Below are 17,461 nucleotides of genomic sequence, written 5' to 3'. Positions count from 1 at the left end.
TAAGAGCATCCTGAATTCAGCTACAGAGCTACCCTAACAACTCTGCCCTCTATAATGGGAAGAATCAGCATAGACTTTCCCTTTTCTGCCTTATCTTCGTACTTTATGGGATGCACTGCGAGTAAGAGTGCACCACAGCTCTGTGACCTTCACCTTCCCAGTGATGATGGCCTTCCTCTTCCTTCCACTTTTGGTCATAAAATAGCTACCCATGTAAATTGGTCATTTATTTATTTTGATACATTATAGGCTGCTCTAAGAAGTGGAAAACAGGGTGCTGGCTCACATGGAAGCCAGCAGCAAGGTGGGTAGCTGAACCCTGAGCTGTTCTGCAGCAGTGAGCACATCAGCAGCTTTGCTTTTATATCCTGCTCTAACTAGGTGGCGTGCCAGCTTTTTTAGGCAGGTCTATTGTGATAGTTGTTCATAGTTGGTACCGTGAGGTATGTCCCTCTTCCTTTCCAGATGCTCTGTGCTACCAAATAAGGGGAAAACATGTGTTTCCCAATGCTATGATAAGTCAGAGGTATAAGTTACAGCTTTACCATATTGAGAAAGGAATGCAAAGTGCACCCTTCTCTATCAGCACAGAAAGTGTTTATAGAATTCAGCAATAAGACATGGCGATATTCACTGAAGCAAGCTGTATCACTGCTGAGAAGCAATTAGGGCCTTTTCTTGATTTGCTTTTGAAGTTAAAAACTATTTTTGCTAGTTAGATTTCTCTTTAGATACAATCCTATATTTTTTTCTTTTTTTTCCTTGGCTAAAGTCTCTCACAACTAAATAAAAAAGAATTATTATATCAGCTCATTTTAGTTAGCTTCTGCTTTTGTATAATATTTTCTAATTTTTGTGCACAGCTGAATTTAGTTTAGTTAATAATAAAATATCCAAAAAAGGGGGATACATGAACATGAATCTAATCTAATCTGTTCATCAGTTTGCAGTAGTTTATTTTTTTTCCTTTTCAGCAATTTTTTTCTTGCTTTGGTTTAATGCAGCGCCTTGTCTGAGTGGAATAAAAATATCCAGTTCTGTTACCATGCTCTCCTAAAGCAGGAAATGAGCTTTAAAAAAAAGGCATTATCAGCCAAATCAGCTACACAATATGTTGCTAAGTTTCTCATTTTCAGATAGCTATTAAATAAATAAAAACAGAAACAGTGATTGGCACTTGGAAACCCAAATAACCATGAAATCTGAAGCATTTCCTTCTGCCAGGACATGGTGGATGTCAGAATCTGTTAGCTTGCTTCTTAACTCTGCATAAAAATACTCAAACAGACAAGAGAATGTTCAGAGCTTTAGCGTGACCAGCTGTGGTCATTACCAGCTGTGGTGACCACCACCACAACCACCAGAGCCACCAGGCCCACCCTGGACCTCTCTGGCCAAGGCCATGGCTTCCGACCTCCAGCAGGACGTCAGGTCACACACATTGTGGTGTTGGCCTCTGTCTGTTTTTGGCTTGGTGGTTCTTTGATTTGCACATCGGATGAGAAGTTTAGTTTGGAGAGGAGGGAGATGGAGACGGGGAATCCTGAGCAGTCCAGAGATACAGTGCAGCCTACAGCCAGATGTGCCGATGGATGCTGCAAAGAAAGCATTTTCTTTTTGAACTGTCAGCACTGTCTGTGGCTTGACGGAATATTTTATCTTCATTTTAAACTTTTTACTCATTATTAAAATATTTAAATTGGCTGGTGTGAAATGCTGTAGGAGTAAGTAGGAGTTTATTTCAGGGCAGCGGCGCTTAAAAAGAGCCCCATAAGCACAACCATGTACAGAGGCGACAGGGTATCAGTCCAGAGGAAAACTTACTGTCAGTTCAAATGTAATCCATATGTTAAAACTATAGAAAGTTTTTGTTAGTCTCATGGTTTGGCTAATATCAAGGAATGTTCCCTCGTGGGAGACTTAACTTTTAAGATCACGTAATGATAAGTGCTGTAATAAAATAATCTTGGGGGGTGATGTTAGAGCTGGAGCTTTGGTTTTGAAATTACGTTACATATTGGTAGGTAATGACATCAGTTGACTTGGGGGGCAGCGGGTATTGGTAACAGCTCCATCTCACACACGTTAAATACAAACAGCTCTGACGCTGTGGTTTAAGGAACAAAGATCTGCTGTTCAAATGAATGTGCCACAGGTTTCTACCTCAAGAGAACAGGGGCTGACAATTTGTGAATGCCATGCTGTACTTCCTAAGAAAGCAGGCAAGAAAGCAACATGGCCATTCCTTGTTCTTTGCAGGAATGTCAGTGTATGAGTAGCACTGACATGCTGGCATTGCAGTTCAATGAAAAAATGGGTGGTTAAAAAGAAATGGCTAAAAAAAGCACAAACATTCTCTTGTCTCTACATTATAAGATAAGATTTTCTCCCAGTCTGTGTTCAATTTTGCATAGTTCTAGGTCAGCCTGAGATGAGGTGCAAATTTACAAAAGGAACAGAAAATGGCTGCTGTTGAGATAAGCATGGGAGGAGGGGGTTGTCCATGGAGCAAGCAAGCAAGCTTTGGGTGTAGAAATGACTGTGGTACAGTTTGTTTCTCTGAAAATCAGAGTAGGGTGAGACAGGCTGGGGTCGAGGCCAAGTTTTCAAAACAGCTCAGGGGCACCTAGATAAAGTGCTGGATTTTGGATTATGTTCTGCTCTTAGGCATAAGGCAGTCAGACTTTGAGGGAATCGGTGAGAGCTGAGTTCCATTGCAAATCCAAGTGCATACTACTTTCTTCCTCCAGGCTGCTATCAGTGATCAGCGAGAGACTGTGTCCAGTACAAATGAGTCCAAATATGCAAGGGTAAGTCTATTCCTGAAATAAAGAGGTTATACTGCTTGAGACTGTCCAGTCTGGCTAAAAAAAAAAAAAACAAAACAACAAGTATTACGCATTACCATATTCAATGTATATGACTTGGAGTTGTTCATTCTGGCTAGCTGTGATGTTCTTCAAGTATGGAGAGCTTTAGCATGTTACTTGTTGGATAGGGAAACATCCTAAAACACACGTAGTGCCACGTGCGAATTTTTTTATGAGAGGTGGTGATAACCCTTAAATCTCATCAGTGATGAAGCTTAGCATTCGTGGTTTGGGATAAAAGTGAAATAAATCATTCAAGCAACTTCAGCCAAACTTTTTTTGTGTGTGTGTGTGCTACATGTCATACATCCTGCTACAAATTCCAGTGATAGAAAAATACACTAATATTTACCAATCAACTTGATTACATTTGACACAGTAGGTTTATACAATGATTTCTTTAAGTGACTTTCAGTTTAAAAAGAAGGCAATCCTTTAGCAGGTCATCAGCAATTTTTCTGTACCTCCTCAACAAATTCCATGGGAAACTGTTGGAAGACTGATGATCATGATTAATATTTATTTATTTATATTACCACAGTTTCCTTTAAACACATGTTCCTCTCTTTTGCTATGAATTGCATGTTAGAAAAAGCATTTGCACTCCCAAGTGTTTACAGTCTGCAGTATTGCTTTAGAAAACTGACGATCTCAGTGAACGCTGACAGATAAAAAGTTTCCTACAGCTTCTAGCTGCTTCAAACTTTTTGCTTTAAATACAAGGAAAGTGAATTCAAGATACACTTCTGATACGTTACTGCTAATGTTGTACCTTCTTTCTTAGCTTCCATTTTAAACCACGTTAACAGCAACCTTAATGAAATGAGATCTCAAAAACAGAATACAAGCAAAGAAGATGCTTTCCTAAGGACATCATAGCGATTGTCTTACAAAAGTGCTCTAATATTTTATTCTTGATCAGACAAGAACTTTGGATGAGATGTGTATACGCACTTATTTACCAACCTAAAATTTATTAGGAGATATACAATATGCTTACATATTTCACTTACTTATACTGTTGTTTGACAGTGTTGCTTTTCTACGCAAAACACATTTTACAGAAGTATTTTAAGAGGTCAGATGCTAGCACTGGTCATATATACCTATTGTTTTTATTACAACTGTAGAAGTGACGTTTAACCTACGTTTATAAGTATTTTTTCACTGTGATATTAAATGCCCATTCAGAAGTAAAAAGTATAATGTCAGTTTTATAGAGAATAACAAATGACTTGTATTATCTGTATTTTCATTCAAAATATTGATAACTGTGTTTGTTTTGTGATGTTACTGTTCTTGCTAGACTTGTTCTTTTTTCAAGCATGTTAAAATCATATCATGGACACTTCAGAAAAAATCCTTAAGGACAGTCAAATTGTGGGCCCATTACTTCCAACAAAAAAATAATTTATAGGAAGGACAATTAATATATGTCTTTTGGAGGTACAGTAATTCATTGAATGGTTGTTTCTTGTAATGCCGTGTGTCATTTTTAAGTCCTAAAGGTTTAAATTTAGTAGTACTATCCAAAATACAAAATAGGTGCTTCCCTAACACAAATTTGTACATCAAATATATGCCAAGAACAAGTATATTTGCACATTTAAATGGCATCTAAGTGTATTCATACATTTAATCTAAGTAAAGATACAGTTTGTTGATTTATAGATTATTTTACAGCATTTTTGTGGGATTTGTGTCTGCTTGATTTTAACATAAATGTTTTTGTAAATGTGAACTAAAGCAAGAATCTAAGAGGAATGCGGCTAGATGGATGGTTAAGTTATTTTCCAAACCAGCAATTTCTGAAAGCTGATAGGTGCTACCTCTTCCCTCCTCTCCACTGAATCGAATCACTTGTCCACATTCCTCTGGATCATCCATCTTCAGACAGTAGACATTTTCCTGTGTTTTAATGCATCTTTCATTCCTTTCTCTCCATCATCCTCATACTGCCCTGATATTTATTTGCAGCTCCCTGTTACGCTATCAGCAGGAAACAGATCCATCACACAACCGAGGTTATAATCACATGTGGGTGGGTGTCCCTATTCTTTGCACATCGGTGCTCAAATTTCTGTATTTGGGGTCATTTCTTGAGAATTACGTTGAAAAAAATCTCACTTTCTTCCCTCTGTGTGATTAAAACCATTTTATGAAAAAGAGAAGTCAGTGTTTACTATTGAAACAGCCTGAAGTCTGTAACACAGCACTCCTGAAAATGCATATTAGTATTTGGATGTCTAAAAATATGCCCAGACCATACCAATTTATCTGCTGCTATCAGTGTCATCACATGATGTGTCCATTCCACTATTTGTCATGGTTCTGTAGGCCATATTAAGTAATGATATATCACCGGCATGTTGTCCTTCTAGTTCAAGTTATTGGCTGAATGGTGCCTGTGAGTGTCTCTACTATCTGCCTATCAGGGTCAGAGTGCAGGTTCCCAGCAGATAAGTCTCTGACTTCAGTGGCTGTTTTGCTGTTCAGAAACTTGAGCATTATCCTGAGATGCCACTTTCCCTTCCTGCTCTGCTCTGAATTTCACCTCTCCGTCTACAATCTCCACACAGTGAGAGATCAGGCTACAAACCTCCACCCAAGTAATTTCCTAAGGAACACTTGACATCAGTAGCTGTGAGCAGCAGCAGAGACTAGTCACACTCAGACTTGCTTTGTCCTGTTGAGATGGCTGTGAAGTAACAAACGTCATCCTGGTTTGACAAGAAATTGTAGCCTAGAGCACCAGTGCCTAGGCATGTGATTTAGAAGAACTCTTAACATACAATGTGTTTCTTCAGAGTGTAGAGAAGTAAATGCCGTAATTTTGATTGGATACCACCTGTAGGGAGAATAAAAGCAGGATAATTTTGACTGTAGGCCTGTGTGACAAAAGGCACACACGCATTTTGACTGATAAACATAAACAAAAATTGGTTTACAGGCAACTTCTGTGAAACAACATCTCGAACTGTTTTGGCTTTTGGCAGGCTTGTTTTGCTAATGAGATACCAGTGGAAACAAAGGCTATATCTGTTCCTGTCAACTGGAACTTGTAATAAATAGAGACATAAAGATGTGGAATTAGAACTGTGGGATTTTGGAGGCGGAGTGGTATTTTCCTTCTTTTTTTTTTCTTAATGAGGAGCTTATGTATAATGTGATTATTCTCTGGTTTAGGTTATGTAGTCATAAGTGGAAGGAGTCCCTTATAGAAATGTAGGAGCTGGATTAGATCTTTCAGGATACGACTGATTTTTAACTGTTCTGTTTCAGTTCTTTCATAAGCTCTTATCTCATAAGCATGTTGAAAACTGAAGTCTTGAACTCTCATAGAAGAGAAGGTGAGGCACTGAAATCTCTGATTTAGCTTACCTTTATTTGAGCCTCGTATGGGTAAATGATAGTCACTAACCCTTGGAATAGGGTAGCCAAACTGCATGAAATGTTTTAAATAGGGAGGTAAAATATTAATCGTGATACTGTGCTGGTTTTATTTGTCTGTAGAACTATTCATGTTCTGTTATTAGGTGTTGATGCTGCAAAGTGCATGTAACTTTACTTCCAAAGCTATTGCCTTCACATAACTATATACTTTTAACACTTCATCGTAGAGGTAAGTTTGTACACAAACAACAGTTTCTCAGCTGCAGTGTCCTAAAAGTAATACCGCTTCTCATATCCTGGCATTACATACTGTCTTTAGCTTAAAAGGACTATTGAAGTGCTAAAGACATTGCTGTGTTGCATCAGGTTGAAGGCCCCTGCATTCCTTAACCATCCCTCTGGCTGTGTCCATCTGGTGAGGAGAAAGCTGGAACGGTGTGGGAGGCAGGTGCGAAGAAGACCCACTGAATTACCTGGGCACGAGCCTTAAGTAGGAGGTTCTTACAGTTAAGTGGGATCTGGGAGTGCAGGCTACATTAATACCTCTGTGCTCTAACGGAGCCTCCATTAGACAGCCCTGCATGAAGTGCTGTTTAACATGGTGTATTTTGATGTCAAGTGCATCCAACTTTTTCCTGTTCCTCAAAAAATGGCTGCTAGGAAACTACTCTTTCTATTTCTGAACAGAAAATGACCCTAATGCCATACCTTATCACTGGGGCCATCTGCCGTATTTTGGTAGTAGCAAACTGCCTCAGATTACAGATGGAGTGGTTGTATTCATACTGCTTTTCTGGAGGTGGACCTTGATCCATGCTAACTCTTCACAATTGCTTTGATAGACAGAATAGGAATCATCCCAGTGATTTTTGTCGCAGCTGAACAATGTAGATAACTGAATTCCAGTGTCTGGAAATATTTCCTGGCTCTTTCTAGCACAGAGTTAGCCAGTTGGTTTATGGTCCCCATAGAGTTAACACACAAGTCTCACATAAGTTGATGGGATTTACAAATATATTGCTCCCTTGGATTTAACTCATGGTCACACAGAGATTTCATTGACTTCAGTTTGTTGTGTGGTATCCAAATGCTAGGACACAACCAAGCATGAAATTACCAAATGAACCTGCTGGTTGGAGAAGAGATTGTTTGTGAGTGATCTTGTGTTTAATCAAGGACCGGTTCTTGTTGGGTTGAGGAGAAAGTCCGTGAATTTGTAGGTGGAAATGAGAAAAGTTATGGTGGTGAATTGGGATAAGAAAGCGGAAAAAATGTGTACTTTCATGGAGTAATTATGTACACAAAAGCACATTTTCCATTCCTGTTTCCCCCATTCTATGCTTTAATTTTTCTTGACATTGGATCCATTATGGTATCGTATGAGTTTCGTCACAGAAGTAAATAACAGCTTGTTTCCTTGGGAGCGATTGAAAAACAGAGTAAAAACAGCACTTACTGTTTTTGAAAGTTGTCAGATTGTCATGGCAGTGAAGTGTTGCATCATGTTGTCATGACAACTCAAATTATAAAAACTGATTTAAAGAGAAATAAAAGCACTCTTCAGTGCTGAAAATCATTCAGCTTTAAAGGGTTCAGCTTTTATTTTCTCTCTCTTATTCTGCCTCCCTCATGTTTGTAAAGAAGTGGGCAATATTCATTCAGGACTCTCAGCAAATAAAGACTTTCAGGGCACAGCGACTCGAGGAGCTGTGGACCAGACCATCACCATCCAGAACTGGGGGAAAGCCAGAATGGGATGCAAAGGGGTATTTATTTGTTTTTCTTTTTCTTTTTCTTCTTCTTGCCTATTTGCACACTTTTTCATTCGAGCAACTCTTTACAATACTGTTAAGGTGAACAGATACCACACACTGTGGGATTGTCAGGGATAAAGAGCAGTGCGACTGCGATGTGTTCAACCTGTTTAGAGATTCTGGTGCAATTTCAAGAGCCCTCAGCCATGACCTGTTTCTGTTTCTCCATCAAAATCAAGGAGCATTTACTTTCTGTGCCAATGGCTAGAGAGCAGAAGTAGGTTAGTGCTGACCACTACTGAAGTCTCATTTTCTCTGCAGAGTGTGCTCAGAATGATTCAGGCTGTTTAACAAAGAGTGGGAATGAGCTGCAGAACCAAACGAAGATAAACAAACAGACAAAGAAAGGTAAATCATGCAGTTTGTCAGTTCCTGTGAGATGGCTGTCACTAAAAGCAAAACACTGACACTAAACTGCTAAACAGCAGCAAAACCCCTTGCTCGAACAACGTCAGGTAAAATTTGATTTATCACAGTGCATTGGTCTTGTGTACTTGTAACACAGCTTTATGCAGTCCAGCCCTCACATGAATGGAGAGAACAATGTTCTTGTATTTCTGTACGGTTACTTCTACTCCTGTTCTTACCCAAGAACTTCTCAGGCTCTCATCCTGTTTCATCTGGATCTTGCAGATGGGCAAAGATAATGTTCCTGTGGCTTCCAGGGAAGCAGGCTGCCATGCAGAGTGGTCTGCAGAGCTCTCTGCCTGCGGGCAGGAGCATGCGCTCCGGATGCGACTTCAAAAGGAGCTGGCACAGGAAGCAGCTCTGACAGATGACCCAAGTGCAGGAGGAGCTTGCTGTTAATCATTTGACACTTATCTATAAGCAACCAATTTTTACTGGTTTTCATAAATTGTCTAATTGACTGATGGAATGAAAGGTACTTTAGCAATGGATTGCATGACGTGAAATCTTCAGGTACTTAAGAGAAAGCAATTCCCTGTAAAGGAGATGGCCACAGTGGTTAAGGAGGTCTTTCTCCATTAGCCATGCCCTGAATCTTTTAAAAATCATCTCTTTTTTATTTCTGTACTGGGGGTAACTACCATTTTCAAAGGCCTTTGTGTTGAGTAGTTCCATAACAGATGTTAAATGGTGGTTGGAAAAAAAGTTGTTCATCCTAAAACTCTTCGCCTCTCACATTAGGTGCCTTCCCATTCACAATCTGGGACTCAAGCAGTTTTCAATAAAATAAGATAATAATGGAGAAATGTATTTCTTGTTCTCTTTGTTTAAAAGAAAACAGCTTCATATTAAATATAGACACAGAAGTTGTATGTGTTGCAGCTTAAAATTAGAGTGAGGAACAGTCGTCTTAGGAACAAGAGACAATCTGTGAACTGTCACTGTGATTAATGGGAGATTCAGGAAGTTAACAGAATGGATTAGAAATGAAACATTTTGGTGGCCCAAACAACAATTGTATCTAAAGCCATAGATGATCATTTGACTTGCACTGCACTGAACCGCGCATTAGTCACGTCTTTCTTTTGCAGTCTTCCCCAGCATTTGCAGTCCGTCTGTTAACTGTGCTCGATGCCTGTGCAGCAGCCTGAAATGACCTTATCTCTGTGACTTTACCAGTGGTGGGGAAAAAGAAAGAAAAGTGTAGTATGATTATATACACCTAGGCATCAGGAGAGTTTTAGTTGCTCTTGAACCATGTTGCTGGTGCAGATGTGGTGTTAGGGGCTGCATTTCATGAGCAGAGATGATTGCAAAGGTGGGAAAGCTCTCTGCTATCTCAGCTACCTCCCTTCTTTAACCCAGCATCAGTGCTGCATCTCTGATTTCATGTTTTAATTGCACACACCAGATAGTGACTGCCATGTTCCAAACAGGCTGGAGCTCACCCTGCCTTTCTCAGCGCCTGGACCTGGGCCACAGCAGACCAGAGCTGATACTGAAGGCTTTCAAAAGCATAGTGCTACACTTAGAAAATTCAAACCAAGCCATGGGGTGAAGTGTTCCTGACATGACTGATGCAGAGTGGGTGATTCATGGCTGGATTTGCAGCATGTCTCTCTCACCCACTGCCCATTTCTGCTGTTTACTCATGTGTTTACCCCAGGCAGCAGAATATATGTCTGAACTTGCACCACACAGTTAGGTGAGTGTACTATAAATGGCTATTTATTAATACATATTTTTTGTATCCATCTAGATGGTAAATTGCTGATGCACATACTTGTAAAATCAGTACTTTTGCCTATGGATCCTTTTATCGAGGCCAGAGGAAAAGAGAGAAATGTGGAAATCATTTCAAATCTGATTTTTCACATGATCTAGCTGTTAACTCCTGTATGTAACTTTTTTTGATCTAATTGCATCTCTTTCAGTCCATATAGTGCTGCCTCTCCAAATCACCAGTTAAGAGCCATGCAAGTTGCAGCATGTTTCAGGCATTAATAGTGGCCAGGTAGTATTATACTATTTTTAATGAATGTCTGTTTTCTATTCTTTGCTGTGCTTTCTTTGGAAGGAGGCCCATGTAACAAAGTATTAAGAAAACACACTGCTGCCCTGGAATGTGTATATTAGCTGCAGATTATTTCCTATTAGCAGATTAGCTGCAAGGCTATTGGCTCTGAAAGGTCTTTGAGCGTATTTTGTTTTGTAACTGATTCAAGCCATGAGAGAGAATTGCCACCCTGATTGGGAAGAAGAATTAGCTACTGTTGCCATGGCCACTGGAGCTCACACTCGCATTGTTAACTCCAGTGCCCTCCGATGAGATGCCACAGCGTGAGCTCCTTGGCTTTGTTAATGAAATGATAGAATATGTTTTTCTGGGGCAGGCAAGGAGCAGGCTGGGTAAATCTCCCGTGAGAGATATGTGAAGTGGTATTTTTTTTCTCTTTTTTTCTTGATTTTGGTGTCTGATTTAGGAAGTGCTGCTGCTTTACTCTACCTCGGTGATGTTAGGCTGTGAAATCAGTGGTGTGGGACTGTCTGTAACAAAATTCTTCTGTTTCCCATTGGAGGGGATGGAGCTGGTTCTGCTCCTCTGCTGCGGAGCGCCAACCTGCAGGAACCTGCTGAATCCAGCACAGGGGAGAGGACTGGGTTACGGCAGCCCACACAGGCATCCGGGTAGGATTATAAAGCACATCGGGGCCTGTAGAAACTGGAGAAACGATCAGTGTTTGTTAGGGCTGCTGTAAACTGCAGTAGCTGTAGTGCTGTCTGTCTAGCTGCGGGCAAGGAGAAGTACAGGGCAGGTTTACTTTCCCATTGCTTTGGCAGAGATTGATTTCTTGCTTGGGCTCTGAGGTTTGGCACTTAACACCCATCCCTTAGAAGTAATAGTTGGAATACAGGAAAAAAGTGTCAATAGCAGAGTTAATAAGAGCATTAAAAATGTATGAAATTAAATCTAATGTATATGTGAAATAAATGAATATGTTTGACTTACCAGTGGTAGACTGGGATCACATCTGTTTCATACATCTAACTCTGTTTAACTTTTAAGAGAGTTTCAAGCACAGAAATGTATACTATTGGAACTCAAATCCATGGGGATGATAAACAGAAGATAATGGTATTGGTGGCTCTGTATGAAACTCCTGAAATGTGTGCAAGTAATTTTGAGTAAAATGCTTATTTTCTTTTTAAATAAATTTTTTCCCTTCTCTCACATTCAAAGTAAGAAGAATTGGTCACCTTAATTAAATCTCCTTACATTTCCAAACTCTTTACTTAAAACCACTTTATGGGATTGTGTAACATGTGGAGATGAGCCAAAGAAATGTATTTCCACTGGCATAGTGAAGTGTTGGCATTGGGTATTTTTCAACTCAGCAGCAGGGTGTGGATTATAGGCCAACATGCGTATAATGTGTGTCACGCTGTATGGCATGGAGCAATCTACAGCATGGGTGGTAGTGGGGCTGTGTCACTGCAGCTCACTGCTTTTTATAATGGATATTTTTAAATGATTGCAGACTTATCCTGGGAAAAATCATGGTAGGGATTATTACAGGGACTATTAGAAGCATACGAACTGTTCATGATTGTTTCTCAACAAGATCAACTTTTACAATCATTTGCAGGAAGGAAAACAGTATCTCCTGGTAAGTAGTCAAGAGCAGGACTGACCTTGCCACAGCACCTCCTTCAGTCTAGGGCTTTTGCTCTTTCTCACTTACCCTCGCATAGATCTGTTTCTTCTCTTTTTCTAGATGTATTGCTTTCAGTTTCTGCAGAGGCTAAAGGGGATCGTGTAGAAGGTAGGAAGAATGGTGGAAGAATGTTTGCAAAAATGCAGAAAGGAAAGTAGTTTTGTTCAGCTTAGATCAGCATCTGATGGAATGGAGGAGTTGGTAAAGGAACCTCAGCATTCAGGAGGAACTGTATTTAGATTGGCACCTAGGTGAGGTGGAAGACAATGAATTAAAAGCTGAGAATAGAAAAGCATCAGTGTGGCAGCGGAGTCCTGGCCTCTGTACTTTCTTGTTCCGTATAGTTCTGCCCAGTTGGTATTTGGTACTGCTGATCATCTGTCACATCAAAGTAAATGGTAAATAAATCCAGGAATACTAAAAACCTACTCAAAAATATAAGCTGTTTGTGCAGCAGGGCAAAAGCTCAGGTTTATGCAACCGTTTCTTTCACCACGTAACAGAACATAGGAAAAAAACGGTTGAAGTAGAAGATACACGTGTATTTATTTCTATAAATTTACTCCTCAGTATCTCTGTAAATTTGACAGGAAGGTTTTCTGGTTTCTAGAACCCATTTCATGCTTCCAAACTGTTGGAAATTGTATGACTTCTGGGAGGAATGCGTTTTGACCCAAAAGTCACTTCTAGATCATTTTCTAATTGTAACTGAAATCTTGATGCACTAATTGTTTAAGAGGACTGATACTGGATAGAATAGTGCAGAATTAGCAACTGTCATTTAGTGCCAAAGTAAAAGGATCAGGTCTTTATTTTGACCTCAATATATCAGTGAACAGTGCCATTCAGATTACATACGATGACTTTCAGTGGTAAACAAGTCACCTAAGAAACAATATAATAAAAATAGTAAAGTTCCATTTGATCATTCTAATTTTGATGATATCCAGTTCCAATTAATTAATTTTCCCTAATATTACGATATTACACTTGCAATTAATGCTTCATAATCTCTGCTTTCATTTGTGCATTTATTTTAAAATAACTGCTTTGCTAGTTGTTATCTGAAGTGTAGGTTTTCTCCCTATGGCTCGTCTGACTGAAATGATAGCATATCTTCCTATCTGTCTTTTCATCTTACTGGAATATTTGACACCAAGATGACTTGCGATGATGAAAATGAGTCCATTTGGCAGGAGAGCTAGTGCTCCCATTTATTCCTCTCATTCTGGAATCGTAGTGCCAGGAGCAGAATGGGGTTTTCCAAAAGTGATACTTTGTTCTCAGTTCTTGGAATTTCAAGGTACAGATGAGACATCTAAATGGAAGGCGTCATTTCTGAGACATGCATTTTATTAGGAGAATAACGTGATGTTCACCAGTGACTTTCTTGACCAGTGTGCTCAAGGAAAATCTAAAACCTTTCTGTGTATGTCTGTTGTGGTATAGTATATCTCGTCATGAAATTCTTGTATTTGAAGGAATGGTTTTGTTCTTGAATAAAGGTTCTTTTGATTTGGTTCTGAGACAGAGGTGGAAGATGGGGGATTTTATTCATCAAAGAATCAACATGTGTGGTTACCAGCTCTTGGTAAAGCTTGAACTCTTCCTGCAAGTGGAGTAATCCCTACTTTATAGGAGTTTTTCCTGTTTTTCAGAACACAAGCAAATCTTTCCTTCTTCCTCTTCTTTCCATCTCATCTCTCCAAGAATAGGAATTGAGTTGCGTAGCTTCTTCCCTACATTTAGCAAAAAGTCTCCTAGAATTTGCCACCCAGAACCCTTCATGATTTTTCAGCTTCTGTGCAGATGTAAGCACACAGGCTCTTTTAAATAAAGTTATCCACACTGAAAGGAAAAGGGATGGAGGGGAACTTCCAGCATTCTGTAGTGAAAGGGGGCTCATTTTTCTGTAACATTTTTCATGGAAGACTTTTGTTTGCGCATAGATATTGATTTTCCATCTTCAGAAGGCAGTTGTTTATAATAAATACTGTGGCGAGCTATTTTTGCTCTATTAACTTTGTACTCTTCAGAGCTCTGGCTTTACTTAGTAAGGGTTTTCAGAGGTCTTTTGTGATAGAACAGATACGGTACAGTCCTGGATTAACATTTCAGAGATGTGAATATGATTACCAGTTTAAATCTTTTATTTTTTTTCCTTTTTTTTTTTTTTTTTTTTAATTTATGGGTACAAATGAGCTGTTTTGTAACATGGATAAGAATGTGTTTTTGCACAGCCTGAAATCGGAGAAATGCTAGTAAAAGGAAACCAAATAAGTATGTAGATGTGTTACATTGCATGGTGCATAGTGAAAATTCTTTATAGTGATCGTAGTTTACATGATAGAATAAATAATGGAAGGAGACATATATGGGAAAGTTTAAACTTCTGTATATGTGTAAATATCAGTAAATGCAGTAAGCAGGAAAATGCATTTGCGACTTGCTTTCCATTGACGTTTAAGACAGGCTGTTGGGTTTCTTCTGGAGATCTCTAACTACAGGGTAGTAGTCATTAAGAACATTCATTATAAACTCCTATGAACTTCATTCCTACTCACTCATGGAGAAGAAACTTCCAAGGCTATACGTCAGCGCAGTGAATCATTAGTATTAGTAGCAAGTCCTTAGAAAAGTTACCCCAGAAGCTTTCTTGTAGATATTCAGATATAAGGTAGGTAAAGAGCATTTCAGAAGTTCAGATGGCTTTGTAGATATATTCTACATGTTCCATTTGTCCTAGCATTGCTTAGCCTTACTTTGGCTGACTAACAGATGTGTTTGCCTAAGCTTCCTAAGGAGTTAATAGCATTTGTGCTCCAGTAGAATATGCTCAAAAGTTCAACAACATTTATATTTTATATTCATCTAATGGAAAAATGTGCACAGATGTGAGAAGGTGAGTACAATAAATAATTGAGGAGGACATTAGAAGAAGAAATCAAAGCCACTTATATGCTTATGATCTTTTAATTAAAGATGGTTGAGTGAAGATAAGTGGAATTAATTCTAGTTTCCTTAATGGGCAATGGAAGTGATTTTGTTCTCTTTGTAGTGTACCCTTGTTATTTAATTGCAAATACAGATGGTAGTAAATGTAAGTGATGGATAAGGCTGGTGGTGTATTCTGGGCTGAAATGCTGAATGAAGGTTTCTAAAAGGACTCCTTAAATGTACAGTTAGACATGGTGTCATTGTAAAAAATACTGAACTTGGTTAATAACAATCTCAAATAATTAGAAACAGTTGCAAATGTGTGGATTTAGAACCTGACTTGATGTGTCTGTTTTCCAACACCCTAACTGCAAAGCAGTCCCAACTGCCGGAGTACACACGGTGGTTCTTAGTTGACATTGAACTTGCCATTCTGTTTGGTTGGGTGCTGATAGCACTGCTGAGATGGCAGCACTACAGCGGTACAAAAGGACAGAAATTTATATCACCTTTTGGTGATTGTTCAAGGTGAAAAGAAGTCACAGTGCTATGGGGAACTTCTCTTGTATTGTCATTTTATGATTCTTACAATGATCTACATGTCTTAATATCCCCTTGAAATCACTGGAGATGTTCTGTAAATTGCTAAACTTAATTCTTAAACAGGCTTTAGTGTGCTACATGCACACTAGAGATTCATGCCCATTCTTCACTTCACCTGCAGACGAGAAGGAATTAATTACTTGGAAAGTGCTGTAGTTTACCTTGAATCTGAGAGGCTCAAAAAACTCCTGTGGCACCATACTTAACTACTCTCTTGATGTGGCACAGATTATTAGTTCTCGTCTCACCCCTCCAAGATAGAAGCCTTGATCAGACAGCAAAAGAGGAGTCATCAGCTTCAGAGGCAATGATTGAAAGTCATCTGCTGTACCCAGGGTCATGGGTTTGCTTCTTTGATGTTGTCATCTTAGAAGCCACAGTCCACTTACCAAAATTCCAATATATATTTAAAAACTGTACAGTTTGAAAAATTGTATTAAAGCGATGACTTAACAACTCTTTTTTTTTTCCCAAGACTTCTTGATATTTTCTATATAAACAGATAGCAAACTTTCTTGACAACTGCATTTTCTTTTATTTTTAACAGTTCCATCTTATCTTCTTAAATTCCTGCACTCATCTTTGAGTTCTACAGCATATAATGAATAGATAATGAATGTGACAGTAGATTAAAATTATTTCAGTTTAAATATCTTGAAGTGATGCTCCATGCCAACAGAACTCTGTAGATAAACAGTGTAATTAATGGATTTAGAAACAGGAGGAGTGCTTGGATTTTCAAATTAAAATCTAAAGGTATCTCTTAAATACTGAGAAAAAGTTGGGTTGGTTTGTAGTGAAGAGAAATAATGTTCTTATTGCCCTGAGGATGTTCAGATTAAGTTAATTTTACTTCATTAAAAAAGTAGTGCTTTCATATATTACTTTGTAATTCTGAAAGTACCGAGACATAAAAGAGACTTTTGTTGTTGTTTGTTTGTTTCTTTGTTTCTTTAAAGTTATGAAATTTATTACAAATAGAAAATGACAGTAGGTGTGAGTAAGATGCATCAATTTTTGATCACAGTAAGTATTTTTCAGATAAGTCTTAAAAGTCTTAGTACTTACAGAAAAGTCCACTGTTCATATTCTGTTTCTTCTTAACTTACACGTAATACCAGTTTGTCCTTTTGTTTTCACTTATAAATAGTGACAGATTATTTTTTTAAATATTCTGTAATTCCTTCATTATACAATTATTTATGGACTACGCAGTGGAAAAACTCCTTGGTTTACGCCCTGAAAATCTCTGGGTCTCTTTGCTATGGCAAAACTATTTTTCATGTGAAAGAAAATGGGAAACTATATAAGAAAGATGGATCACAGAAGGTGTTTCTTGCTCATAATGGTTGCATATATTGTTCTCAAAATCTACCACAAGGCAAAACAAAACAGCATAATATATTGTAAGCTACTTTTCTCACAGCTTTCGTACTGCTTTTTAAAAGTTATAGCCAGTTCTTTGTGAAATTTCTAGTTTGAGAGGTAGGCAGATGAGTAGACTTGGCTGTGCTTAACACCATGATCACCACAGTTTGTAACTCAAGGGACAGGGAGAACTTGGTCTCTGATGAATTATAGTGGGAAGGAATAAATCCAGAAAAGATAACTTGTGAGGAGTGATTCACTGTATGGAACTCATTTTTACAAGGTTTACTGTGATTCTGAAAGCAGCAAGACCTCTTTCATCTGACAAAATCTGACTTCTGTACTACAGAGG

The 17,461-nt window shown here is 38.6% G+C and overlaps 1 protein-coding gene across 16 annotated transcripts in view; it reads left to right on the top strand.

The window, feature by feature from the left end:
* The window catches only part of TRPS1 (transcriptional repressor GATA binding 1), a 210,739-nt gene that overhangs the window by 136,724 nt on the left and 56,554 nt on the right, over positions 1-17,461 (top strand). For 13 of the 16 annotated variants that reach the window (XM_015283047.4, XM_015283046.4, XM_015283037.4 and 10 more), the window contains one exon: positions 2,751-2,810. The exons of the other annotated variants lie outside the window; for them this stretch is intronic. In XM_015283047.4, coding sequence (XP_015138533.2) covers positions 2,751-2,810 — 60 coding nt within the window. The remainder of the gene's footprint in view (positions 1-2,750; positions 2,811-17,461) is intronic. 16 annotated transcript variants of the gene reach the window in all.

The sequence above is a fragment of the Gallus gallus genome, chromosome 2, assembly GCF_016699485.2.
Source record: "Gallus gallus isolate bGalGal1 chromosome 2, bGalGal1.mat.broiler.GRCg7b, whole genome shotgun sequence".
NCBI lineage: Eukaryota > Metazoa > Chordata > Aves > Galliformes > Phasianidae > Gallus > Gallus gallus.
This window is presented reverse-complemented; position numbering and strand designations above follow the sequence as displayed.